The sequence below is a fragment of the Epinephelus fuscoguttatus genome, linkage group LG9 (genome assembly GCF_011397635.1).
Source record: "Epinephelus fuscoguttatus linkage group LG9, E.fuscoguttatus.final_Chr_v1".
NCBI classification, from domain to species: Eukaryota; Metazoa; Chordata; class Actinopteri; order Perciformes; family Serranidae; genus Epinephelus; species Epinephelus fuscoguttatus.
In genome coordinates this window covers 21,233,905-21,261,289 of record NC_064760.1, presented here as the reverse complement: position 1 = coordinate 21,261,289, position 27,385 = coordinate 21,233,905, and the positions used below count along the sequence as shown (strand labels likewise).

General features: G+C 42.0%; 1 protein-coding gene across 2 annotated transcripts in view; it reads right to left on the bottom strand.

Annotated features, from left to right (window-relative positions):
• Positions 1-1,228: 1,228 nt before the first annotated feature.
• The window catches only part of tsc22d3 (TSC22 domain family, member 3), a 45,423-nt gene continuing 19,266 nt past the window's right edge, over positions 1,229-27,385 (bottom strand). The window contains exons 1-3 of one of the 2 annotated variants that reach the window (XM_049586031.1): positions 3,939-4,270; positions 3,373-3,424; positions 1,229-2,929 (exon numbers count right to left, since the gene is read on the bottom strand). In XM_049586031.1, coding sequence (XP_049441988.1) covers positions 2,675-2,929; positions 3,373-3,424; positions 3,939-4,063 — 432 coding nt within the window. In that variant the 5' untranslated portion in view covers positions 4,064-4,270 and the 3' untranslated portion in view covers positions 1,229-2,674. Of the gene's footprint in view, positions 2,930-3,372; positions 3,425-3,938; positions 4,271-27,385 lie in introns of those variants that run through there. The other variant, XM_049586030.1, reaches the window with a different exon arrangement.

Sequence of the window (27,385 nt, the reverse complement as noted above, 5' to 3'; positions counted from 1 at the left end):
GTGCTAACATGCTGTTTGTTGTTGCTGCTTTATTGTATTGTACTGATGCTCTGTTGTTGCGTGTTGCTTTGCACAGCTTCTGTTCCATCTTGACAATTTTTAACAGCTGTAGTTTATGCTGTCTTTGTGCTGCGAATTATTCTGTTCATTTTTTATACTTTAATGGTTTCAAGACATCTCGCCACAGGACTGCAGGTGAAAATTAGCCAGGTGGCTAACACTGGCACATTGCTGATTAATGTGAATGGCCTTTTTAATAACATAAATCTAAATAAAATAAAAAATTACAGGTAGTGGAAAGTATGTTTGTCTCTGGAATGCAGTGGAGCAGAAGCATAAAGCAACATAAAATGAAAATACTCATGTAAAGTACATGTATCTTGAATCTGTAGAGTACTTGGGTAAATGTACTCCCTTAGTTTCCAGCACTGACACTACTTTTGTGTGAGTGTCTCGTGGCCACATTGTCTTGAATTCTACAAATCACATGCTGCTCCTAAGACTGACCTTGTAAACAAACACAGGCGAGGCTCACAAAGCCGAACACAAATCAACACCACGGATAAGATGTTGAGATGGAGAGACTGCGCCTTCCAAGAAATTACTTTTTTTGTAAACAGTGTGTTGTTGACTCTGAAATTCAAATTTGAGAGGGATTTCACAGCAGTGTTTTTATTTCAGCACCAGAAAATGAAATCATCCTGGGTGTTGCTGCCTCATCTGTCCTTCCTGACTGGATTCCCAGTGAATAAATCTCTCCATTGCATAGATGGAATATGTAACCTCCTAACACTATGACAGGTCTGGCCTGGTGTCAGTGGTGTTTCCCCTATTACTCCTCCTGCGAAAAATTACACCTACATTACACTGCTTTTTCATGGGGTTGAGTTTGAATGTTCCCCGTGTCAGTGTGGGTTTTCTTGAGGTACTCCGGCTTCCTCCCACAGTCCAAAGACACGCAGGTTAACTGATGACTCTAAATTGTCCGTAGGTGTGAATGTGAGTGTGAATGGTTGTCTGTCTCTATGTGTCAGCCCTGTGATAGTCTGGTGACCTGTCCAACGTCAGCTGGGATAGGCTCCAGCACCCCTGTGACCCCAAACAGGATAAGAGGTAACAGAAAATGAATGAATGAGTTCCTGCCAGGAGTCTGTGATGGTGTCACATATCATAAGCTCAAGCTCTGTGGATGCATTCAATGAACAAAAGACAGAGTGTCAACAAAGCGTATTATGTAAACATAAGGTTTATTGCAAATGTGCAGTTGTATCCAAACACCATACTGGACAACGTTTTCGAGGATACTTTACAGCAACAATACCGTTATCTTTACAAAAACACAAAGAAACTTTAGCACTAGTTACAAACACGACTTCTCCCTGTGAAGCTTTACACATGGTCCTGGTTTCTCTTGGCTTCTGTTGTTGTGAGAGAGAAAAAAGAAAATAAAAAAAAGGCAAAAAAAAAAAAAAAGTCTTTGGTAGGTAGATAACAACAGAGCTCAGTGTGGAAATGTGTTCCTCTCTTACTACAGGACAGGCACTGTTGTCATGCCATCGTTTTCAAGTTGGCATCTGAGCAAGAAAACAGACCAGATACTGGACGACGCTGCTTTTAAAGTCAGGAGTGCATCTGCAGCGACAAAACGCTGGCTTCTGCTCGCTCAACAGCTCCACTACATTTACCTCAGGACGTTTTGACTTGATGTACATTGTAGTTATCCTTTGCTGTGAAGGGCTAGGCAGACAAGGTGGGCAGATATACCCGCCCCCCCAAGATTACAAAACTTTTAAGACAACTGTACAATGCTCCTATTTTACAGACAACTGATTTTTGTTCAGAATCATAAACAAAAACAGAAGATATAGCAGGATTAATTTCCCCCATAAGCAGCAAGCCCCAGCTGCAGGCGATGCAGGATTACATTTTATGAATCATTACAGTTTGCTGATCAGTCTACTGCAGCGCTCCACCAGCTCTAATCGGCTGTACTGCATTAACCTCCACCTCTGTTGCCTTAGCTTATCCTGTTGATTATTCTTGTTATGCTTTACATGTACACAAACACGAGTAATACACTGTAGGTACAGGAAAAGTCCTCGATACGTGGCTGAAATGTGCGGCTGGGAGTCCTTGAAACTTTTTGGTTCGGACAAATCCACATGATGGGGCTCTTCTCGTTGAGACATGGAGGACCGTCTCAGGCGGGTCGCCTCTGGGTGAGCAGGGAGCGACCTCCCAAACACTTTCCAAGTTAGCACCTGCAGGGCCAGCCCGATCAGCACCTCCTCACCCCCTCCTCTGCGGAGCAAAGGGTGTTTGTTGGAAGGGTTTCGGCCAGGCAGGGAAAGCCCCCCGCCGTCTGGAAGCGAGCGCTCGTCAGCGCCTAGTCAGCCCTCTCTCTATTCTTAGCGTCTACACAGAGAGACTACGACAAAGAGTTGGACGGTATCAGAGGAAGGGGCCTGACACCGCACCGGTCAGAGCGTCTTAAGTTCTGTTTTGTGCTTATCAGTGTCAACAGTTCTTTTGTGTCCCATCGATCATTTACAGCCCCGATGCGTCACCTTCGTGAGGTTCTCGGCGGCGGCGATTTTTGTCACGCTTACGTTCACAAATGGAGGTCCATTACTGTTATGAGACAGTGGCTCTGCCCGCCCCAAGGCAGAGCCACTTATACAGCAGAGCCAGTGCTGTGGTTGCAGGGCTGCTGGTGCTGGTCCGCGGTCACCTGATTGTCCAGGGGTAGCAGCACGTCTGTCGGGATGCGCGACTGGAACTTCTCCAGCTGCTCCGGACTGGCCAGGTTCTTGAGCAGGTAGTTCTCCCGCTCCAGTTGGTTGTTCTTCTCCGCCAGCTCTTTGATCTGCTCTTTGAGGATCTCCACCTCCTCGCGCACCGCGTACATCAGGTGGTTCTTGACAAGATCCTGTCGGGATAAACAAGAGGAGATGGATCAGTGAACGGTTGCGCAGCTGGTGCATGTGCTAAAACGATGATGGTCGGAGGATGTCTGCTATAGTTTTGTCTATTTACTAGCTTGGATCTCTTGAGAGATACATGATGCAAGTTTGACTTAAGGATGTTTTCAATAATTCTGTGCCGCAGTCTCTGTTTTTTGGGACTTCCTGCCATCATCTCCTGCACTTGTTTTCTACTTTGTCACATGTATAAAGCATGCATCACATAACAGGGACTTCCTAGAGCACGCACAGAGGGCTGCTTTTGTGCAGAATAAACTGAACTCTAGACATTCTGATCTATCAACAGGGATTTGAACATATTCTGCGTCACAAATGACATGCATGTACTGTATTGTGCAACCTATTCTTATGTTTCCGTGTGGTGTTTGAGTTTGTTATCTCGGCTTACCATCGCCTGCTCGATCTTGTTGTCGATGGCCACAACGCTAGCACCAGAGGCACTGCAGAGGAGAAGAGAAAAAGGAGGCCATAAGTGAACAGTTCAAAGCCACAACCTCAATCATGTCAACCCCCCAAACTATTAGGAAAACAAACATGTTGCTGCTTCCTGAAGCTGCTGCTGCTGGGTTTTGACAGTGGAGCAGAAAGCTTGCAGAACAGAAAGGAAAACTGTTTACCCTGCTGTTATCTGGTTTGAGAGTAAGATCAGGCTTTAATTGAGGTTATAGTGTAACGAGTGGAGAGTACAAGGAAGTGTCTGAGTGAGACAATAAATAGCTGCGTGTAGATATCTGGGCAAAGTCCAAGTACACAGCAGCAGAGAGACAGAGAGCTGGGCAGACTGCATTCACAGGCATTTTGTACTTATAAGTATAATATAACATTGCATATGAACCGCTTTGACAACACAATAGAGGCCCGCAGTAGTGTGAGAACACGCTCCGATTTACACACAATTATCATCGCTGACATAATGTTTAGTTCAAAGACATGGCAGCAGTGTCGGATATTTACCTGTTGTCAAGTTTGACCGATACAACGTCTCCTCCGAGAAGCGAGGAGAAGAAGGAGATGGAGAAGTTATGCAACTGGTAGACGGCCACCTCCATGGGTGTTTTACCGAACATCTCCGTGCTCATGTTGAGTACCAGACTCGTTTGGATTACACTTCTCGCCACGTTTGCGACTTGGTTGGTCACGTCAAATGTATATCCGGATTTGTTTAGGTCTGTCGTAGCGATGCACTAACTCGCTGCTGCTGCTGCTGCTGTAGCTGAGCGCAGTGCTGTGTCGGTGTGTGTGAGCTTCGCCGGTTTGTACGAGCGACTGTCTGATGCTATTTCTGCCACCGGCCGCCTTTTCAATGACTGGCCTGCTGACGTCAACTGACGCGCGCATAAATTAGGCAAATGAGGCGAAGGGGCAGGTTTCATGGCGCGTTCCCGTGCGGTAGGAAAAGCTGGACTTGGGCCATGATAAATACAATAGTATGTCTCCAGTACGTCAACTTTTTTACGCCACAAACATGGAGGGGGAGATAACACAAGAACAATTAATCATGTACAAATATTCACGTGTGGTGCTGCTGTTTGACCTTTATTCTGTATTCTTCCCTTTGAGTTTATGCTGTTGTGCAGAACTAAGACTAAAATTCACACAAAGCCATAAATATGATTCAGCCTATAACTATAAAATATATAAATATATAGCCCTAAAAATATCTAATATTAGGTTAATCCACTAATTTCAGGGGAAACACCATATTGTAAAGAATTAATGATACTATTACTTGATATTTACATTATATTTACATTTTTCATACTTTATTTTAGTCTTATATTTTAATTGAAATTCTATTGATCATTGTCTCATTTCTTATATTAAAATATGTATTCATATGACAAAATCCACCTCTTTAGAAACACACATTACAGATTATAAATGCAACATGATATAGTCTAGCTCTAAGATGACTTTTTTCTTAAAGTATCCCATGCTTTTTTGATACTATAATAGATATTTAATCTCTTTTCTGTTTGTTAGAGTATGATTATAACAGCCAGAAAGATGCATCTCATCAACAAAAACAGAAGTGTATGTACATGTACATTTTTACAAGTGTTTTTATATGTATTATAATTTCTATATTTATTATTTGCACTAGAACTTTTGCTGCTGATGTAGAGTTTTATCCATATTTTATTCAGAAATTTTGTTCTTATGTGCACTGTTGACAGTGTGGATTCAAAAGACAATAAAGTCTAACTATCTAGAAGGCAACGCAACTCTGTGATCAGTCAACTATCTAACATTTGTCATCTTTATTCTGCCATGCAAAGTGCAAACTAGGCAACAGCTCTCAACCAGCCGATCTATAAAGCAAAACAAACACCACACAAAAAGGATTTTTAAGTTGCATCACACCTTACTTCAAGTAAACAATAGCGACGCTAGAAAAAACGGGCTTGAGAGGAGCACTTGAACGCCACATTACATATGCCCTGTTTCTGAACCTTTCCTCTGCCACTGGCTCCTTCAGTTAACCCACAGACCGAAATCCGCACTAACTGCTACAAACACCATCACAACAACCACTAAAACAACAGTAATCACAGCAGATCTGCATAAATAAGTCACAAGTGGTGCTAATTAAAAAAAAAAAAGTTCATATATCGAGAAGACTTGTAACATTCACGTGAATCTTTTAAGTTAGGTAAACAAGCAGTTTTCGGGTATGTTTCTTCTTTCTAGATTGATTTAATGAATTAAAGATTAAACTGGGTTTAATTCGCCAAATTTACATATATATATATAACTCAACATGTGACTACAAACTGTCCCTGGTTACTTACACTGTAAAGACAATAACATTTTGTACCCATCAGCTTGTTGTTTGTTTCAGGAGCATACATGTAACGGTATGTCCTGTACCATGTGCACATGTGTACAGGTATACTGCATAGGTACTTTTCCATGCTGTGTCCCGGTAAATTTCCCCTCAGTCTATGTCTGAACTCTATCGGCCTCTAGTGGTGAACATGTAGAATACACCGGCCCGTGGGAGACTGAATTAGTAACAAAGGCTCCCGTTCCTGGACCCTGTGTTCACCACGGAAATTTCCACATACCTTTTCCTGCCTCCATAAATCAGCAACTCCAGGTTGTTTTCCCTGCTTGGAAAACAGACGGAAAATTCTCAAAGGACGGTCTGCATTCATTCATAAATTCACTTATTTATATTTCTAACATGATATCACATGCTGTAGCGTACTACTTGTTTTTTGTTTAGTTTGTATCACGCTGTGGTTCACCCTGATGTGAGGACTAAACAACAAAGCAGCCGAGGATGTTTTATGGTGACACAGATTGTACTGCATGTGTGGCGTGTACAACTCTGTTCTCCACTGTTCTCTGGTGCATGACCCCTTGCACTTCACAACGTCTTTTGAACTTGCACGTTACAACACAACTCTACAGGGCATCCTGCAAAGTGTAATAAACAATTTGTGGTAGCAGGCGACCACAGAAGACACAGAGAAAAACATGTCTGCTGTTATCTGTTCATCACAGAGCAGGTCTATTGAGCAATAGACCTTGATTTCATGGAGGCGTCCATGAAGGTTTTAATAGCTTTAATGTAATTGCTTGGCGCCTCTCAGCTGTCATATTACGTTCCCTTTTCCTGTTACAATAATCAGATCCAATACTGATAATAAGCCAATTAAATTTGTATTAGAGAGGCTCTGTTGCATAATATTTCTTCTTCCACAGCACCAACAACATGTCGAACACCACCAGGTAGTCAAAATAAGGTTTATGGGAGTTGTCTGCTTAGTGGGTCCTACATCCAGCACTAGTAGCCGTTAAATTTGGTTCATGCATCTCCTAAAAAATCCTTGTTTATCTGCAGTTTATATAATAGTACTTGTGTGACTCACGTTTGGATGAAATAACACGATTGGTAAATATTGGCAAATTGGGTTTCCATGCAAATGTCCTGAAAGATCGCACCGAACAGGAAAAGAAATCATGCATCTAAAATGATAACGAATGACCCTTAGCAGTCAACCCTCTGATCTCTGCATTGCAAACTATGGTCTGCCACATTTTTTAGAGAAAAAGGACTTCTGTTATGTAACAATATAATTAGAGTGGAAAGGCTGACTTTCAGTAGGCCTAACAAGGCTAAGCAGAAAGCACATTGACTGGGTATTAGGGCCCATAGTGCCTGTCGTCTCGGATTTCGTGCTGTGGCAGTACAGCTGCCAGGTTTAATATCAGGCCCTGTTCTGGCAATGAGGGGCTGGTGAATTACCTTGCCCTGCTGTGATAGTCCCATTTAGGAGGGGAGGGGGGGAGTCACACCGATTGCCCGTGGCTCTGCTGAGATGCGCAGATAGAAACTACAGACAGCGTGGAGCCTTTCTGCACAGTTCAAGTAAAATATACCTAATGAGCCGCATGCAGTCGGATGATGACAGTGTAAACTCGGATGTTCGTAACCTTCCTGTTTTGCTGCCGTGATTCACAGTTTAACAACTGCTCCAACACAAATCTTAACATTTACACACAACATCAGCAATTCCTGTTTAAATTGTACCTGCGTGTTTCTAAACAGTTTAAGTGCCACTGATATTGACCCATGCCGCCTCTTCAAGAAATAAAGCCCTTCATATTTTCTGTGGAACTCTTACTGCCTGACCATGTTTGGCGAGCGCCAAATCCAGTGAGTCACTCCGAAGCTAGGCGATGGGCCACGGTTTCCATCAGATGTCCCTTGTGCAAGAGCCAACCGCATTATATAATACTGTGATTCATCTGCACCAGTGGCCGAAGAAGAATGAGCTTGAGACATGCCGCCAACGTCCCAGCTTTTGTTATGAGCAGCATTTTGGGGTTTTGACAAAGATGTACACAACACAGCCCAGCAAGAAACACTGGTGAGAGAACAGAGAGAGCAAAATCTATCAGTTTGAGATCACTTCTTGGTCAAAAGGATGCCTTTCTCTTCTTTTCACTGTGTGTGTCCCATCTGCACTCTTATAATTAGGGATGCATGGCGTGTATGAGAGTGTGGCCTGAGAACACACAGCCCTGCCATAGGCTGCAGCCAGAGGCTGTCTCAGAGGAAGCTGTCAGTGTGGGCAACAGGAGCAGTTACAGCCAATGAATACTGAACACTCGACGTACACTAGGACACCCAGAGGCACTCATTATTATCACATCACCTACGAGTCTCCTGAGCCATGAATAGAGACGAGGCACACGGCCTTGGTCTCGCTCATGAGGTTTTTCAATAAATTTAACAGGCTGTCAATTTCTGCCCTTGGATTGCATATAAAGTAACTTTATGTGTTAGCTTGTATCAAACATGCAGTACATGCAGAGGATGATGACAGCACTGACATTGTTATTCAAGGGTTGGTAGGTCGTCTATTTGGAAAGATTGAACATTATGAAAAACACTTTCCAGCGCCGCCACAAATACTGCATCCACCGCTCTACATCATTTAGACACCGACACACTGCCGTTACCATCTATCTCCTCCTGAACTGTCTTTAATGTGCACATCGGTCACTGACGCACATCACTATCATGCCAGATATCCTCTTACACACAAGACAAACTCTCCTACTATCCTCCGCCAATCCCCACTTACCGCCGATCTGGCCTCTTGAACAGACTCGGTGAGTAAGGGGGCGAGTAGCTCATAGCTCTCTCTGGATAGCTGAAGTGTTGGTGGTGGCAGCAGAGTCTGGGGGACGGTTCGGCCAGGCGGCGGGCGCACACCGTCCTGGGATCAGGCGGCATCGCTCCAAAGGGTGCGACTTCAGTGGGCCGCGTGTGAGAGTGTCCCATCTTGGCTTCCAAATGAAGGGGCTGCTTAAGAGGCAGAAGCCGTTTGACTGTTTGCTCAGTGCCCTGCTGTTGTTTGTTCTCGACAACTGTGTTCTCGCAGCACAAAGAGACAATTGAGCGCTGCAGATACCTCTGGATAGGCAGCCATAACTGTGAGTGCCATGCTCTGACTGGCACTCGTATGATGTGTCTCCAATCCAGTGGAGCACAATGCCCCAGAGTCACAATGAAAATGACAGTTTCCTGAAAAGGCGCCAATTGTTTCATCTCTACACTGTCGGAGTGTCTGTTTCGGTCAGACAGAGTGTACCTGAAGGGAACAATCATCATGCCTATCTCCATAGCTCATTCAATCAGTACTTATTTGTGTAATAAAACACATAGCTGGGCCATTGCTCCATGAAACAAACTCGTACTTCGTATTATGACCTTATCCGGCACCAGGGTTTCCACGACACTAAAGGCAGCCAAATAAGAGCAAACATGTAGTGTTTATGGTCACTTTAATGGAACGACTTTGGAGCTCTTTACCACAGAAATTGTTACACAACTGTTCAGAATTTGTAAAATCAAACTGAGGAAGATGAATTAACTTGGTGGTTTCTTTTGTAACATTTCGGATTGCGTGTGTGGCGTTCACAGTCCCCTAAACACTTTTAAACTGATGAAGTGGGTTTGTGAGTTTCAGTAAGCCTCCTTCGTCATGAGAGGTGTAATTAATCTAGTAATGTTTGGAGAGCTGTTGCTGCTGGTAAAGGTGCAACAGCCAAAAGTAAGCCACTCTCACTGTGACTAATTCCAAGCTGCTTTCAAGTTTGACAGTTGTGTGCTAATGTCTCACTTCTCTGTCTGCATTTAATCCATCTCTTTGGCAAGTGGAGGGTTATTAACATTCGATATTGTACTTTGTGGATTGTGATGCACAGTGTTGTGTTACACAACAAACAGTCGTGTAAAACCAGTTTGTGGGTGTTGTTTTGTCAAAGATGTATCATGTATCCTTTGGGCTGTAACATTTGCATATTGGCATTTATCACTGGAAAGGATTTACTGCAATCTTTTGTGCCATCAAGTTACAAATTCCGAAGACAAGAGTATAATGAACTAAATGTCAAGCATGTCTACAGGGAGCTTCAGAGAAGTGAGTCGACAAGAATAAGAATGTTAATTAAAGAAAATTAGATTCATTGCAGTGTGTAGTTACCAGGCTCTTAACTTAACTTAAGAGCACTTAAGAGTGGTTGCCAGGCTGGCAGCCAGGCATCAGCTTTGGGTTGCCAAAACTGAAAATAAGGTGGCCATTTTTAGTCATCTTGTATTTTGAGTAACTAAGACAGCTCCTACATCTTAAGGCCAGTGTCGGTTCATGTTTTGTGATTAAACAAAGTGATCAAGGACAATTACTTTTTTTGTCGTGTGGCAGAGACAAGGGCAGAGTAGAAATTGGAAATATCTGGCATTCATTGGCGTTTTCTTGGCAATTTTGTGTTTTTGTGATTCCACTGCCTTGATTCCCATCGTGAGTTTAAAAAACATTTTGCACGAAGTACACCAAGCCTTTTACCGGTTTCAGCCATGCTGCAAAATCTTGGTTAAAAAGCCAGTTTTCGTTAAATTTTCCATGTTTTCCATGTTGCAGTGCAGCTAGTTAGCCAAAAGTGGAAGCTCTGCTCAGTCGATGTTGCCAGTTATTTTGAGATTTTACAATGCAATGTCAGAAAAAAAAAATTCATAAAATCCTACTTCCTATGTCTGAGCACTTTTAGGACTTTTGAGAGACTGATTTAGGACATTTTAATAACACTAGAGGCTCTATAAAAATATTTTTTAGTTTTTTTTTAGTTAATTTAATTCAATTTTATTTATTTTATTTTTTATTTTATTGTATCTTGTTTTATTTTATTGCTTTACATTTACATACTTATATTTCATACTCATTACAATTCTCTATTTTTTTTTAAAGATTTTTTTAGGGCATTTTGCCTTTATTGGACAGGACAGGTAAGTGTGAAGGGGGGGAGAGAGAGGGGGATAGCACGCAGCAAAGGGCCACAGGCTGGATTTGACCCTGGGCCGCTGCGGCAACAGCCTTGTACATGGGGCACCTGCTCTACCACTAAGCCACCGACGCCCCGCAATTCTCTATTCTTTACATTGGAGCGACTGTAACAAATCACAATTGTCCCTCTGGGATTTCTGATTTCTCTTTTGAATAATGAATATAATATCCTTTATGACTTTTTAAACATCAGCAGGGACGCTGTGTAATTAGATGTCAGTATTATATTATGGAAATGAGACAGAAAAAGTGCTTAAAAACTTTATTACAGTAACCACACAGTTAAATCGATTTGCATATTCATTTGTGATGATGATGGGTTAGTCAGACTTTTCACTCCACTGTCAAACAACTTAGTTTGCCTTGCCATTGTCTCAGCAACAGACGCCTGTGTGGGCAGGACTTGAATGCAGTTTCGGTTCTAACTTTAACAGTAATATTTCAATATCACTGATGCATCAAAATATATTTATTTTGAGGTCTAAATTTTTTGCTGTCCCTATTTATGTAAAAAAAAAAAAAAAAGTGCCACTGATGGCAACCAAAGGCCAAGAATTGTTTGCCAATCTCAAAATGGTTGCCACTAGCAACCTGGGAGCCACTATTGTCAAGGTCTGCATAATAACATCTAGATCTTTGGCCGGGTGAATAGTACCACACATTTTCATTTCCTTGTAGCAGTGGAATTTCAAGTTCACTCAGTTCAGTTTCTGACAAACACTGATCACAATCATTATTTAGGGTTATTCGTACGGGACAGCAGTTCAGCTGCGTCTGAATGGGCCTGTTGGTATCAGCGGAGGAAATGGATGGCTTGCACTGGGCATGTTTACACCCATCACGTCAGGGGCAATTCATTTAAAATAGAGAACATTTAATCCTTTCCTGTTTGCCTCAGTCGTTCACCCTCAGGTGGATGTTTTTCTCTCAGGTTTTATTTCTCCAGTTTCATGAGGTTTAACATCGCAAAGAACAGGAAGAGACATTTATTCATCTTAATGTAGTTCTTATCTTTAGACATCCAAACATACAAATGTATTTTCACGTTCTTTGCCTCCAATAAGGCAGTAAGATGAAACCTTCCCCCTGATGAAACCAACAGGCGACATCATAGATACTGTATGTTTCTCTACAGTCTATTGCAAACCAAAGGGAGCTTCTTGTTTTCGCTTTCTGCTACACAAGCGGTGCCATGTAATTACATGTCTCCAGACAATTATTTTCTCACACGCATGACCAGTACAGTCTGTACAAACATGAGATGGTAAAACCACACACACACACATCCAGGAGAACAACAAGAGTGACTGACGCAGCGATTCATCGTGTTATCAAGTGGTGTTTAGTAACAGTGATATATCTTCCCCTGAATCTCTGCAGAAAGGGAGCATGTGAATGAGGGACAAAGAGAAAAAAATAGGACGTTTGCTGTCATAACATTTCATCGTGGCAGTGATGTAACACATTCTTTAAAACCAGGTTTCAAGCCTGATTATATATTAATTTAAGGCTTTGAAAGTTAGAACATTATGTCATGAACCCAGCATTACTATGAGTCTGAGCTGCTGTGCTAAGCAGTTTGGCTAAATGTTGGTTACAGCAGGCGCCATAGGACCAACTTTTTAATAAGCTGTACTTAGCTACAGGAAGGTTTTAATTACATGTTGCATGGTTGGAAACACAGAAGCATTCCTATTTTGTTTTTTCTTTTGTTTTATTTATCCTACAATTGATTTTCATAGTTGCAACACCAATGTACATGCACAATAAACATGAACTTTAAGGATAAGTGTTCCGACACAAGAGTTGTGCACAATCCTGCCAATGCAACTGTTTCTACATGAGTACATTATTGTAAAGCCAGTGTTTTAATTTTGTCTTAAACATGACTGGGTTTGCCGTCCTTTTAATGCTATTGGGGAACCTTATTCCAATCCTGGGCACCTGAGTATCTGACAGAGCTTCATCCAATCTGGCTACTGATTCTTACCAGTGTCATATTAGCTACACTTGACCTGGTGTTGTGCCTGTGAGCCTCTCTGACCTGCGGGAAGAATTTTAATATGTAATTTGGGGCTAAACCATTTACAATTTTGTGAACCTGGCAGAGTTTAAACTGTATTTCTTCAGACTCCACAGGAGAGCCAGTTTAGCTGCTTGAACTGGTTCGTCTCTATACGCTCTTGTGGAACGAGACCTAGAACCACTCTGATCAATTTACTTTGGGAGACCTGGAGTTTCATTTTCCATAGCTTAGGAAGAATAAAGTTCGAGGATGTGTTAGAGGCAGGGAGTTTCCAACTTTTCCTATCTAGGAAAACTGACTTCTTGGTCAAGAACTTTGTTCTGGTGTTTACTTTTACTACCTCTTACAAGGCTATACCTGTGTCCCTGCGTTCTTCCCACGTATATCTCTTAAGGCAGTGGTTCCGAACTGGTGGGTCACGGTCCAAAAGTGGATCATGGGTCCATTCTGAATGGACCGTGAGTGACTTGCAAATGTGTCAAGTGTGTAAAAAACACACTTTATTTTGAAGTACAGTGAATTTCTGGCACTGTGCTTCTATTGTGAAGTGCCATTTCTTGCTGTAGACTGAGTGAATAACAGACAGCTACCTAACAGAGACAGAAAACTAGCTTGACGACATGGACAAACGGAAGTACGCTAAATTTATTCAACACTGTGGACCTTGAACTAACGACTAAGGAGAAATCTGGATCCCATGGCTACACCAGTTAAGAACCACTGCCTCAAGGCAGTTGTTACAAAATCGGAGGACACCACAAGCATGTGTGAGTGTGTTTGTTCACCTTTGTACATTCCAGCATCTGTGAGAAACTGTATTTAACTCATTAGTCCTTGATAGAGGATCTCCTTTGCTATGTAACATCTGCCTGGGTAACAACTTTGCTCATTAGCCCTACGATGACAACGCAGGAACCACTTGTCTTGATTCAATTTCTCGAGACAATCCAAAGTACCACTTTGACGCTAAATTTCTACTTAATTCCAGTTCATACAAAGTGATAATAAGTTCCTTTGCCAGAGCCTTCACTGAAACTAATAGCAGTTTACAGCAGGACAAGCAGTACTGTAAGTAATAGTGCTGTGTGCAGTATATTGGAGTTAACAAGCTCGGGGACTTGGCAGCATCTGGCACCAGACTGTGATTCAGCAGAAGTCCGTCAGCCTCGGGCAATAATGTAAAGATTTACCTTGTGCTATAACAAGGAGAATGCCCTGGCTAAATTTACTGTGAAAACACTGAAATAGAGCCAAGACCCAGAGGAGTGTGTTAGGGGAATATGGCAGCATGGCGAACCCCCCGTCAGGCTGCAATCATCCCCTAACCCCACATGCCCTACAAAGAAATAACAATATGTTCTAGGCCATGGCCCGTAGGAGTCCCATCTGTATTTCAGTGCAAACATGTACACACACACAAGATTGCCTGCTATGAAAGTTAAGGGATTAGACTCTCAGGATACAGTTAAGTGATCTCACTAATGGCTCTGCGGATGCTCTACAAAAGGTCAAGGGTTGTGGACGCAATTGGCCGTGCAGTGTTAAATAGCAGTGGAATTTGCTATTAGCCATGTCAAAGCCCTCTGACTCGGTACGGGTCGATGAGTTTACCACTAAGTTTTATGAGAAAACTGTTGGATTGCTCGTTATTTTTTCTGTCTGGAGTAATTAGATGTACACCACTACAATCTATTTGAGTTTCTAATCTAAACTTTGGGTGTACATCTCTGATTATTGCATCTTATGAAGGGCTTATCGCATGGGTGGAATGTGCTCTCAGGTCTACGAGGCACACTGTAGGATGCCTGTCAGTATGTATTTTAATTGAACATCAGGTCTTCAGCAGGATATATAGTGTGTATAATCCTGACGGAGAAAATGGGGTTTGCTTATGAAAAATGCCTCATCTACAAAGCATGCATAGTCACACTCAAAAGACTGGTTCCAAAACACACTGAGTGGCAATGGCTGCCACTTTGCATGACACTTGATAAATACACAGTTGGCTGGATCATGTCCCGGAACAAAAGGTTACAGAGTTCAGTGCCATCTGTCTTTTTTCATCCTCCTATGTTACTTTAGTGTACTGTATACCTCAGCTGTTGTAGTTGGTGTGGTTAAGTGTATCTATGTCTAATCTGAGTCGCATTCAGGCACGGAATGCTGACATCCAACTAATGGGTACATACTGCACTGAAATCCATCACAAGACTGTCATGCCGCTGAGAAATGTAAATCTACTGCCGATTGATACACATTTAATCGCTCCGGGGCAAAGCAAAGGAATATACTGCGCTGTTACTTCTAAGTTGGCAGATTTTATTTTCATTGCAAACCCAGTCATCTGTTGAGCTGCACTGTACATGTGTACATGTGTAATTGTCACATCAATAAGTCATTACAAAAATGGCTTTTGGCAGTGTATGTTTATCATAAGGAAAATGGATGTCACTTGGAAGGCTGGCAGCATCTGTGCTGTACGTAAATATATCTGCTAAGTGAAGGCTGAGCATCTTTATATGGCAGCATCTGTGCTGTAAGTGAATAGATGTGCTAAATGATCGCTGAGAAGCTTTATAGCCCGAACACTTAAAGACGCATTTCACTGCTGGAAAGATGGTCTTTTCATGAAACTAGTATGTCTAGGCCAGTGGTTCCCAACTGGTGTGTCCTGGTCCAAAAGTGGGCCGTGGGTGCATTCTGAATGGGCCGTGAGTGAAGTCATGTAAAACTACAATGAATTTCCAGCACAGTTTTCATTTTGAAGTGTCTTTTCCTGCTGTAGAGTGAGCAGCTACTTGACCGAGACAGCAAGCTAGCTCAACAACATGGCCGAACGCAAGGGTGACGCTGAATATATTAAACTGTGTGGAACCTGAACTAATGACTAAGGAGAAATCTGGACCCCGTGGCTGACCAGTTGGGAACCGCTGGTCTAGGCAGTAGGAAGATGCAAGTACTTTTGCAACTGGGGCTTTATGACCAGGGAAACGCTGTGGCATTTGCTTTTGCTCAAGAGGTGGAAGACCTACAACTATCAGAATGCACTGGCCCAATCAACGACCCCACTGGTGGGTGTCATAATAAAAACTTGGCTGTCTTTCTACAGGAGGCAATATGGTGGCCAGCTGTTAACAAATCATCTTGAATTAGAGTTAAATGGTAAACTAAAATATGTATCTGAAAACATTTTAGATGCGAAATAGGCAACACAGTAAGAGAATCTTTGTTTATATTTAATTGGCACTGCCGAGTGAGTTTAACCATTTAATCTGGGTTTAATCTGAGTTTGAGAAAGGGGGGGGGGCAAATGTCTCTCTCGATCCACTACAACAGTCTTTGTGTCCGTGGTGGCAAGCATACAAAAGTGCAGAAGATCTGTTGTTTGAGCAACAGCTCTAGAGCCAGCCAAAATGAGCTAGACATGACATGACATAATAAGTAATTTACTCATTCATTCATTTTGGAAACATTAAATGAAATCCCCCCGTGCAGTCTCTGGTTCAAGTTAAACAGATGAAAGACACAGGAAGAAACCCTGTTTCCATCTGTTCCTCGCCCTCGTGTAACATCTTTATCTCTTTTTCACCTTTTCTCTCGAAAGTATCCCTCACTCTAATCTTACCACCTTCTTCTTTCAATCCATCCCTCCCTCTCAACCTCTCCTTCTCTCCATCCCTGCACTTTCCTCGTCATTTTCCATCCATGTTTCTGGCTGAGGTTGCAGCTGTGTGACCCAAGTCAACAGCAACTGGGACAACACTGGAGAGCAGGACCCTGGATGAGCCGTCCCCTGTTGTGTGTTTGTGTGCTTGCTTGTGTTTTCCTTCTCCAGCGTGTACGTCGATGCGTGCGGTTCGCCACACGCTTGCATATGTGCATGCTCACGCACGTCTGGCCTTGTCAGCACGATCTGGATTTAACTGGATGATAGGCACCCTGCTAACTATCGCTGTCAGTGTCATCTAAACACAGAGTCGTTCCCACAGACTCCAGCAGGCTCCTCCGCTGAGCATTAAAGCTAATCCTTTGTCACCTGCGAGATGACGATGGAGCAACGGCTAATTTCCCACGGATAATTTGAGACAAGTCATTGGCGGTCATTGCTGTAGGAAAGTGCATTAACAGCTTAAACTGCTGCACAAATGAACATTATCCCATATGAACAGACATTTAAACTAAATTCTACTAGAAGTATAAATCACACATACAATAACCCAAAGAAATGACATATATTTTTTATTTTGTTGTGCATTCCCTGTGTTATTTATTTCCATTTTGTGCCACCTGTCAAACCCTCTCTGCCCTGGGGTGCCTGACACCTCCAAAACTTCACAATACTGTATAAGTCTCATGATGAATCACGCTGGTAAAATATTGTCAACTACAAAAATTAATCTATTTGAAGTAGCTGTAAAAGAAAACTTCAAATATACCACTTGTTTCCATGTAAAGCCACTTGCAAAATCCCAGTGTTTTTTAAAGCTACACGTGTCTGCAGCCTCCAAGCCAGAGACATGACAGTGACCAGGGCTGCGTTTTTACCACCTTACTCATATTAGCCTAAGGATGTTTCACCAGTCTGCTTTCCACTGATCTCTACAAGCCAAACAAATTATATAATTCTTCTTCAACAAGACCACAGGAATGACTCAGATCATAATTCAATCATCTTTCCTGTTTTCACGGAACATGATGTAACTCTAGCAAGAAAGCTGTAAATCCAAACGGTGATAATAGAATAACAATTGATTTACTGGTGGTGTAAAAATGGGGACTTCATTTAGGCTACAAAAACCATGCAGGTGAGACCATATAATGCCCTAAAAAAGGCAATACTTTTAAAGGGTAATATTCATAAGGTATTGTTATTAAATTGAAGATTGTCAGGCTGTTTTCATTCATTTTTTACACTTATATGTACAAAAAGTAATGCAACGTAATTCAGCTGTGTTATTGTGCCTTATGCGCTGCAGGCAGTTTTTTGTGATATGACGGGAGCAAAGGCAGTAGTCAGGTCACATACTGTACAAACAGCACCCACTGCTTGTGTGTCAACTGCAGTTCCTTGAATGGCCACTTGAGGCTAGCTCAGAGAGCGAGTCAATTCCCATAAACCCTAAACTTTTGGTACAAAAAAACCCAGTTTGGGCCCTATAGCTTATTTTTCCCTGCTCACGTAGCTGTCACTATTGCATTGTGTTTTCAGTTCAAGAAAGTTAACTGTTACATTTTGGTCGCCTAAAAAAAGTTTTGTTCACTGGTTAGTTGTAGTACAGGACCCCCTAAAGAGTTGGATTTTCAGTTGTTCTAGTAAGTGCATCTGTTTGAACAATTTTTAGTCTGCTTTTTGCTAGTAAAAATAAGCATTAGAATTGGTATTATAAGAGTTTACAATAGCTGTAAATGCACTGTGCTAACTAAGCTAGCAGCTGGCATTATCTCCACCCTCTCATCCAAATATGGCCACCTTGGCTCCAAAAACAAGAGGGCACTCATGGCTTCAAATCATGAGTCCACAAACCAGTGGGTGATGTAACAGTGGCTATATCCAATATTTTATACAATCTATGGTCACGTAGCATGAAGAGCGACAAAGTCCATGTGGGGAGGAAGGCTGAGGTGGTGAATAGGTCAAACAGCTGCAGGACTTTGACCCCGGAGACTAGGGTTTGTGTCCCATGTGAAACCAAAAGTCAATGTAAACGTATGTCAAGTCAATGTTAAGTTATTTTAAGTTACGAAACATCACATTGTCATGTTATGGATGATGCCTAACCACGAGTCCCTCATGAACCCAACCTCACCAGTAGGGGCACTAATTCATAAGATATCATACAAACCATGTGCATTACTTTTCACAAGATATCTTACAAACAACTGTAGAGGATACGTTAGACTGTACACTATGTATAGGTGCACATACAGGACACTGTGTTCAAAGCAGCAACAGGGAAGTGAATAGGAACGAGACATAGACCGCTCCCTCTCTGCACTGAATGAACTCTCCAGATCTTTAAAGAAACTTCAGAGATCTTGCCCTCTGTTTGTCTTTTAACTTGGGGCAACTCTATTGAAATCTTGGATTGATTACTACAGAAATAGCATCTGTGCAGTCAGACATCAAGCTACGCTGCGTTCATATGTAAATATGCACATAAATTGAGCTAAGCTGTACTGTTGTATCAAAACCATTTACAGGCCACTTTTACTTTCTCTCAAAGGGGAACCTGATATAACTCAAAGGGCAGCTGTGAAGTGGTGCAACGGGGAGCTCATGTATATTCAGCACCTCGTATAATTCCCCCATCCAAATAGCATCACAAATTAAAACCATTCAACTTTGGAGTCAGAAAAAAATGCAGGGGCAATAGGTCTGCGCAGTCCCACAGAGGTACATGTGAACAGAGAGGATGGCTGAGAACACGTTGTACGCAGTGTTTCCTCAGCCTGTCTGCGTGGTGAGGATCCCCTACCGACAGAGGACAGGCGGAGACAGACGAGGGACAGGGGCCAGATGTGCGGGCCCCATTCTATACCGAGTCTTTAAAGGAAACATTTTGCAGTTTAATAGACGAAAGCTTCAAGAAACGTAAATGAGAGAGTCCAATTAAGGCGGCCACATCTCCTTCAGGAGTAAAACTGAAATGTATAGCCAGATGTGGGCCACCCGTGTGAAGACTGTAAAACGAATACGTCCGGGCTATAAACACACGTATTACATCATTGTTCTCACTGCTCAATTCTGGAAAGTTAATGAGGACTTATTAGTGGTAATTACAATGCACTTTAAGAAGAAGAAGTAAGTAAGTAATTGTAGCCTTGAGGATGCTTTATCTGTTTTGTTAAACCCCTGATAAAGTACTAATCTAAGTATTTAAAGCATTAAATGGCTGAATAAAATATTAGCATAACATCACATTACATTATCTTACATCATGTTCATCAGCGTATATTTGATGTTAAATAATTATGTTTTTATGTCTTAAAATTTAAAAGTAGTTGGTCAATGTAATAACACTGCATGTACTGTATGTATGTGTACACTCATTACTAATTTCTGAAGGATAAAGTGATAAAAGTAAATCTTTTTTCCCTCCACAGCTGCCAGGATTATTTTTTCTCATCTATAATACTCAGTATAATTCATCTTGTCATGCTCCATTAGCATTGACATCACTGTATCTATCTATAATTTATCATCAGCAGTGTTTTACAAGGCGTTGCTGTCCATTCCTCACATGGTGCATTTGCTGTTTTTTATGGCTTGTTCCCACATATGCCCTGAATCTCAAGTATGTACTTAATGCATGCCTGAAAAGAAGACATCTGTAACTGATGATACGAGGTTATACAACAAAGTACGGAGCTCCATTAGAGCGGCATGTTACAGTATGGCTGTTCCTGCGCAGACAGTTTATGTAAATGGCACTGAGGAGAAGTCTGCATGGCTGTTGATTAACTAAGAATCGTTCCTGTGTCTCCTCTCTGCTGTGCTGTCGAACTGTGTCACGTCAATGACACTGTGTCCTTGTTTTGATTGTATAATATATAATTAATGATGGTTTCATTAAGTGTGACTACAGCATAAATATCTATTAGCACTAGCCATTTTAAAAGCAGATAGCTGACATGGGCTAAGAGTTACAGTATTGTCCGTCCATCCCTTAAAATGGTTTTGTTCCTTACAATCAGCGTACTCCTTCAAATTAAAGCTGGTTATTTGTCTTTTTAAGATCACGTGTGTAGGATTTTGGTGTATGAACTGTCAGAAAAACAATATAATATTCACAGCTATGTTATCATTAGTGTATAATCACCTGAAAATAAGGATTGTTGTGTTTTAGTTACATTAGAATAAGCCATATATATCTGCATACGTAGCAAGCCCTCTTCCAAAGAGATAGTTATGTAATTTATTTACAGTGGCCCAGAACAGACGAAAGAAACACTAGCTCTAAACAGGGCCATTCACATTTTTGCATCTGCCGCCATAGTTCCCCTACATGTTTGACACGCAGGAAAAGCTTCAGTTCTGCAACCTCACGCCACAAAAGGTCTGACACACTGGACCTTTAAGAGAAACGACAACTAGCTTATTTGAAGAACAGTGCATTGCCGAACACAATGTCTTTTGTGTCAAGGACGTATAAATTGATACACATAATGTTAAGGACCCGCATTGACATGATTTGCTTCAGGGAACTCGATGAAAAGATTTTGGTTGTAAGATATGATTAAGACCGAATTCTATAGTCTAGTTTGGTTTAGTTGAGTTTATTTAAAAAGGGACAGTGCAAATTAATAAAATAACTGTCACCTACAGTTAAGGAGATAACATGAAGGAAGTAAAACCATCAGAATGATCACTCTTTTGACTCTTATGCACATTGAGCTCACCTCTATAGTGAATTAAAAAGGTAAAATAAACTATTCCTATTTTTCTAGGTACCCGCTGAAACCCCTTGAAGGACTAGGGGGTGCGGTGGGGGGCTGACATAACACATTAAAACAGGATTGTTGTGGAACTCAAAATGTTAACTGTACTAGTATTAGTCTGTGCACATCAGAGCCGCCTGTACGACAACAGCATAATAGAATTCTTGAATTTCAGTTATGGTTTTTAGTTTACGTGTGCCACCCCAAGATTTTTACCAGCCCCATCTGGCCATTCTTATCAATCATTTCTGGGATTGCCACTGTTCTCTACACACCAAATTTTCAACTGTTGTTTTGGCTTATGACTGATATCAGTTTAGCAGCACTTATAACGCAACATAAGAGCACTATTTCAGGATGTGACTCAGTCGCAGGGGAAGGGTCGGCATCAAAAGCTGCTGTGTGATCCAAATCAACTTGGAACAGTGATATCAAGTGCTGCAGTGCTGAGCTGAGAGGTTGTTTGGGAGTTTACAGGAACCCCGGCCTATCCTGCCTTCAAAAAGCCAAAGAGCCTGCCCCTTACACAAAGACGCAAGTCTTGTTAGCTTCATTGATTGGTTCTTTTTGTGTTTTTTTATTTATTTATTTATTTTTTATTTTGGTCACGCTCCATTTGTGGATGTGCAGCAGGGTCGCGGAGAAGGAAACAGATAGGAACTTGCCTTCAGGATACTTAGTGAAATTATCAAACTGACAAATGCATTTTAAGGTGTCAGCTTACCTCATGTAGCCAAAAGTAATAATAATGTTATCAAAATGTTATATAAGCATCCACAGTATGACAACACAATGAACTAATTCACTGAGTTTAGAAATGTCACTTCCATCAGTGTGATTTTCAGGCTACTTTGAGTTTTACTGTGACAAAACAAATGAGCAGAGCTTGTCTATTTCTAATGGGATTCTCCTGCTCAGCAACAGCTCATTGGGCATGCCACTTTGTAATGAATGCAAATGTTTGAACTCAGATGGTACGTTACGCTGTAGCTGCTGAATAATCATGCTAATGGTGTCACTGCTTTGCAATTTGTGAAAACAAAGTGGTTTTGAACAATTGAAGAATTGTTATGAGGCTGCGACAAGTCTCACAGGGAAAATGTTATTTGCTGCTTTAAAATACAAACACATGTAACTGTGAGGGATTGCCACTGAGACTAAGCTGAGAGCCAGCGTTAATTTCACCTCAGTTTGATATCCACAAATAAAACATTGTCTCTAAATGTGAGCGTTTTGCAAGAGATGATGGGCTGAGTTAAGGTTTAAGATCTGCCTCAAGAAACAAACAGGAAATACTTCCACTCGGAGTGACTCTTGAACTTGGAGTCGCTCAGAGTACACAAGACAAATTGTCATTCTTTTAAGATGTCATTTCCCTGGTCTTGAAGTTGCACAGAAGAGCGAGTTAACACGATCTGCCATCCCAGTCGTTGTATAAAGGCCCGGGTAAACAATGTGAGCTAAATTGGCCTCCCTCCAGCGTGTACCCAAGAGGTCCAAAGTTCAAACCGCGGAACACTCTTGTATCTGCTTTGCACGCACGCACCACTCAGGTACACCGTCGCACTCCCATGCAAGTGCAGGTGAGCACTCAAGCATGGATGTTAAAAACAGTGGCAGATTCATATCCATGTATGCATGCAAAAGGGACAAACGTGAACTGAGACACGTAGACACACAGAAATGTACCGAAATGGACATGCATATGCACACAGATTTAAGGTCACTGACATAGGCAGACAAAACACACACGCACAAGCACTACACACTCTGTTTTTGTCTCTGTCTGGATGTGAACGTTTACAGCGTTTGGCAGGCACCCGCTCACATTCTTAAGACACAGAAATAAAGAGATCCTTTACCAGCTTGACACCTTTCGGAGGACTGAGCTCTTTTTACGCTGGATTAAATACACTTTAGAGAGAAATGTTCTTGGAGATTTAAGGATTAACACAGCTAGGAGCTGAGATCCCGGAAAAATGGCAAACTCAATTCTGGAAACGTCATTCACTGGCATCAATCAAAACAGCTGTTTCCAAAGTGCATGATAAAGAACAAGGACAAGACGATGGCTACGCTTGAGGTTTTTTGGAATGAAAGCTGACGCTGACGTAAAATCTCTAATCAGATCTGGCTTATTGGCAAAGAGAAGTGCGTAAGAGCTCTGTATTGTTTTGGAGATGGACAGATTTACCCACGTAAGCAATTCTTAGGGGCCAGTAAGATGTCACCTTATCTTCATACCCAAATCGCAGAGTTCACACATTAAGGGACAAGGTTCCCACCAGCTTGGTAGTGATTCAGCTTCATGGCAGGACAGCAAAGTGAAGGAAGAAACAAGTCCAAAGCATTCTGAGCTCCCTGGAAAGCTATTAAAACAATCCAGAGAATAGTTAGAAAGAGGAAGAGAGTGGGAGAGGTCAGCGAGGTCAAGCACTCAGGCACTGAAATCCGGAGCAGTGCACTAATCCAGGGTTGTCTTTGGCTGCAGCCCCGCAATAACACAAGAGCATGCTGCAGCGGATCATGAAATACGGCAGGTTTAGCTTTGTTATTGCAGAATTACTGCACACAAAAGCAGGTGTGTTTGTCAGAGACAGATGTATCTTAATAAATAATCTGCCTGGAATCAAACCATCTTCCCATCATTCACTCCAGCCAGCTGTGTTGTTATAAAAGTATTCAAAGTATGCAGCTAATTAAATTCAAATTGCAACACTGTCATCTCTATAGCTTCTCATAAACATAGCTATTTTTTTAAAGCGTCTGGCCTTCTTTGTTTTTACAGTAAATTAACCAGTGAATTGTAAATGAAACAACTGTGCGTTTGGCCATACGAGCTATTTTGAGGAACTATTTCAGGATTTGCAGAACTGAAACAAAATCGGGTATTTCGCAGGTTCCCACACCCACTGGATAACTCCTGACCTACACACACACACACACACACACACACACACACAGAGTCAAAAAACAGTGAGTCATTATCTTTGTTTTCCAGCCTATGTGACTGATTGTCTTCTTCACACCAGCTTAATGACTGCGGTGTGCTTTCTTGGTAAGACTGTAATTACAGCCCAACCGCAGAGGAAGTGGCACGGTGTGGCGCCTGCAAGGTAGCTGCCAACCTTTACATACCTTTACAACATAGAACTCCTCAACACATCATAATTTTAATAGCAACAGTATGTGCTCTATGAGCTTTTAAGCATTGTTCACTGTGACACATATTTGAATGTGTCTTGATAATGACCGGCTGATTCGGCCTTGTCGATTCTGTATCTTGCCTGCCACCTTGTGCACAGTCGTTCGTCCTGCTGTCTGTGTCATCTGGCTCTTTTGTTTGGGTTTTCACACTCCCTCTTTCTTCTCCTCTGTCTGTGCTACACGCCTCCTCCTCCCTCCTCCTCTAACACTTATTGTTATTCCCATCCGTTCACACACAGCCTCTGAACAGTAAATCCTATCTGACTGGCATGCGTCAGGGCGGCCTAACCCTCCCTCGAGGTAATTATCCTGTCTCTGACCTGTCTCGTCATATTCCTCGTTGCTGTCTGGTACATGCTCACCTATTTTTGGCACAGGTGTTGGCTGTTGCAACACACATGTTCACCTGACTGAAAGCAAGTGGGTGCCGGTATGTAACTGTGCACTGCATATGGATGTGAGGCTCGGAGGTCAGGGTAAAACAACATCAGCGTTGCGTACGGTGAATTTAGATTCTTGTGTTTGCTCTGCAAGTGTACCGTGTCTGAGCTGTACTCCCGCATAAAAGGTGAGTACACAGGGTTGCTGCCTGATCATGCCCGCCCATCCTGTTGTTAAAAAATGACACAAAACATCAAGGAGGGAACATCTGCTATCTGTTTCAGTGCAAACTAGGCAGTTACACAACAATACGATCTAATCCCTGCTTGTCACATTTTGACGTTTGGGCAGAAGCCTTATTCTATCTCAATACAATGAGAGGTTGAGAGAGGGGTTGGCAGTGAGTTGTCTTGTGACATGGTTAAGGTTAGGAAAAGATTGCGATTGTGAGTAGACTTACGTGAATAACAAGTAATGTGACAAAATAACTAGTTTCACATAGGACATGAACACCCGCCTCCTGGGTCAAAGTCCTGTGCTTGTCGGACCCACCTGCCCTAAGCAGACTTTCGCAATCTTTACAATACATCCATTACCCTGAATGTCTAATAATGATGCTGATGAGTTCATATTGGAGTTGGTTAAAAGCGTCAGACACTAAACGTGCCCCTAGAGTCATTTTAGTGTTTTTGGGGACACTGCCCAAGTGGGGATTGGCTGCCATAGGAGTGAGACCTCTCATACTAAAGGTATTTTTTTATTTAGACTGCATAGAAGAAACTACAGAACATAGACTTTTGTGTGGCTTTGTCCATGTATAAATACATATACATATATGCACAAATACATGTGTGAATAAGCATATATTATATGTAATATACAGTACAGGCCAAAAGTTTGGACACACCTTCTCATTCAATGCGTTTTCTTTATTTTCATGACTATTTACATTGTAGATTCTCACTGAAGGCATCAAAACTATGAATGAACACATGTGGAGTTATGTACTTAACAAAAAAAGGTGAAATAACTGAAAACATGTTTTATATTCTAGTTTCTTCAAAATAGCCATCCTTTGCTCTGATTACTGCTTTGCACACTCTTGGCATTCTCTCCATGAACTTCAAGAGGTAGTCACCTGAAATGGTTTTCCAACAGTCTTGAAGGAGTTCCCAGAGGTGTTTAGCACTTGTTGGCCCCTTTGCCTTCACTCTGCGGTCCAGCTCACCCCAAACCATCTCGATTGGGTTCAGGTCCGGTGACTGTGGAGGCCAGGTCATCTGCCGCAGCACTCCATCACTCTCCTTCTTGGTCAAATAGCCCTTACACAGCCTGGAGGTGTGTTTGGGGTCACTGTCCTGTTGAAAAATAAAAGATCGTCCAACTAAACGCAAACCAGATGGGATGGCATGTCGCTGCAGGATGCTGTGGTAGCCATGCTGGTTCAGTGTGCCTTCAATTTTGAATAAATCCCCAACAGTGTCACCAGCAAAACACCCCCACACCATCACACCTCCTCCTCCATGCTTCACAGTGGGAACCAGGCATGTGGAATCCATCCGTTCACCTTTCTGCGTCTCACAAAGACACGCGTTGGAACCAAAGATCTCAAATTTGGACTCATCAGACCAAAGCACAGATTTCCACTGGTCTAATGTCCATTCCTTGTGTTTCTTGGCCCAAACAAATCTCTTCTGCTTGTTGCCTCTCCTTAGCAGTGGTTTCCTAGCAGCTATTTGACCATGAAGGCCTGATTCGCGCAGTCTCCTCTTAACAGTTGTTCTAGAGATGGGTCTGCTGCTAGAACTCTGTGTGGCATTCATCTGGTCTCTGATCTGAGCTGCTGTTAACTTGCGATTTCTGAGGCTGGTGACTCGGATGAACTTATCCTCAGAAGCAGAGGTGACTCTTGGTCTTCCTTTCCATGTGTGCCAGTTTCGTTGTAGTGCTTGATGGTTTTTGCGACTCCACTTGGGGACACATTTAAAGTTTTTGCAATTTTCCGGACTGACTGACCTTCATTTCTTAAAGTAATGATGGCCACTCGTTTTTCTTTAGTTAGCTGATTGGTTCTTGCCATAATATGAATTTTAACAGTTGTCCAATAGGGCTGTCGGCTGTGTATTAACCTGACTTCTGCACAACACAACTGATGGTCCCAACCCCATTGATAAAGCAAGAAATTCCACTAATTAACCCTGGCACACCTGTGAAGTGGAAACCATTTCAGGTGACTACCTCTTGAAGCTCATGGAGAGAATGCCAAGAGTGTGCAAAGCAGTAATCAGAGCAAAGGGTGGCTATTTTGAAGAAACTAGAATATAAAACATGTTTTCAGTTATTTCACCTTTTTTTGTTAAGTACATAACTCCACGTGTTCATTCATAGTTTTGATGCCTTCAGTGAGAATCTACAATGTAAATAGTCATGAAAATAAAGAAAATGCATTGAATGAGAAGGTGTGTCCAAACTTTTGGCCTGTAATGTAT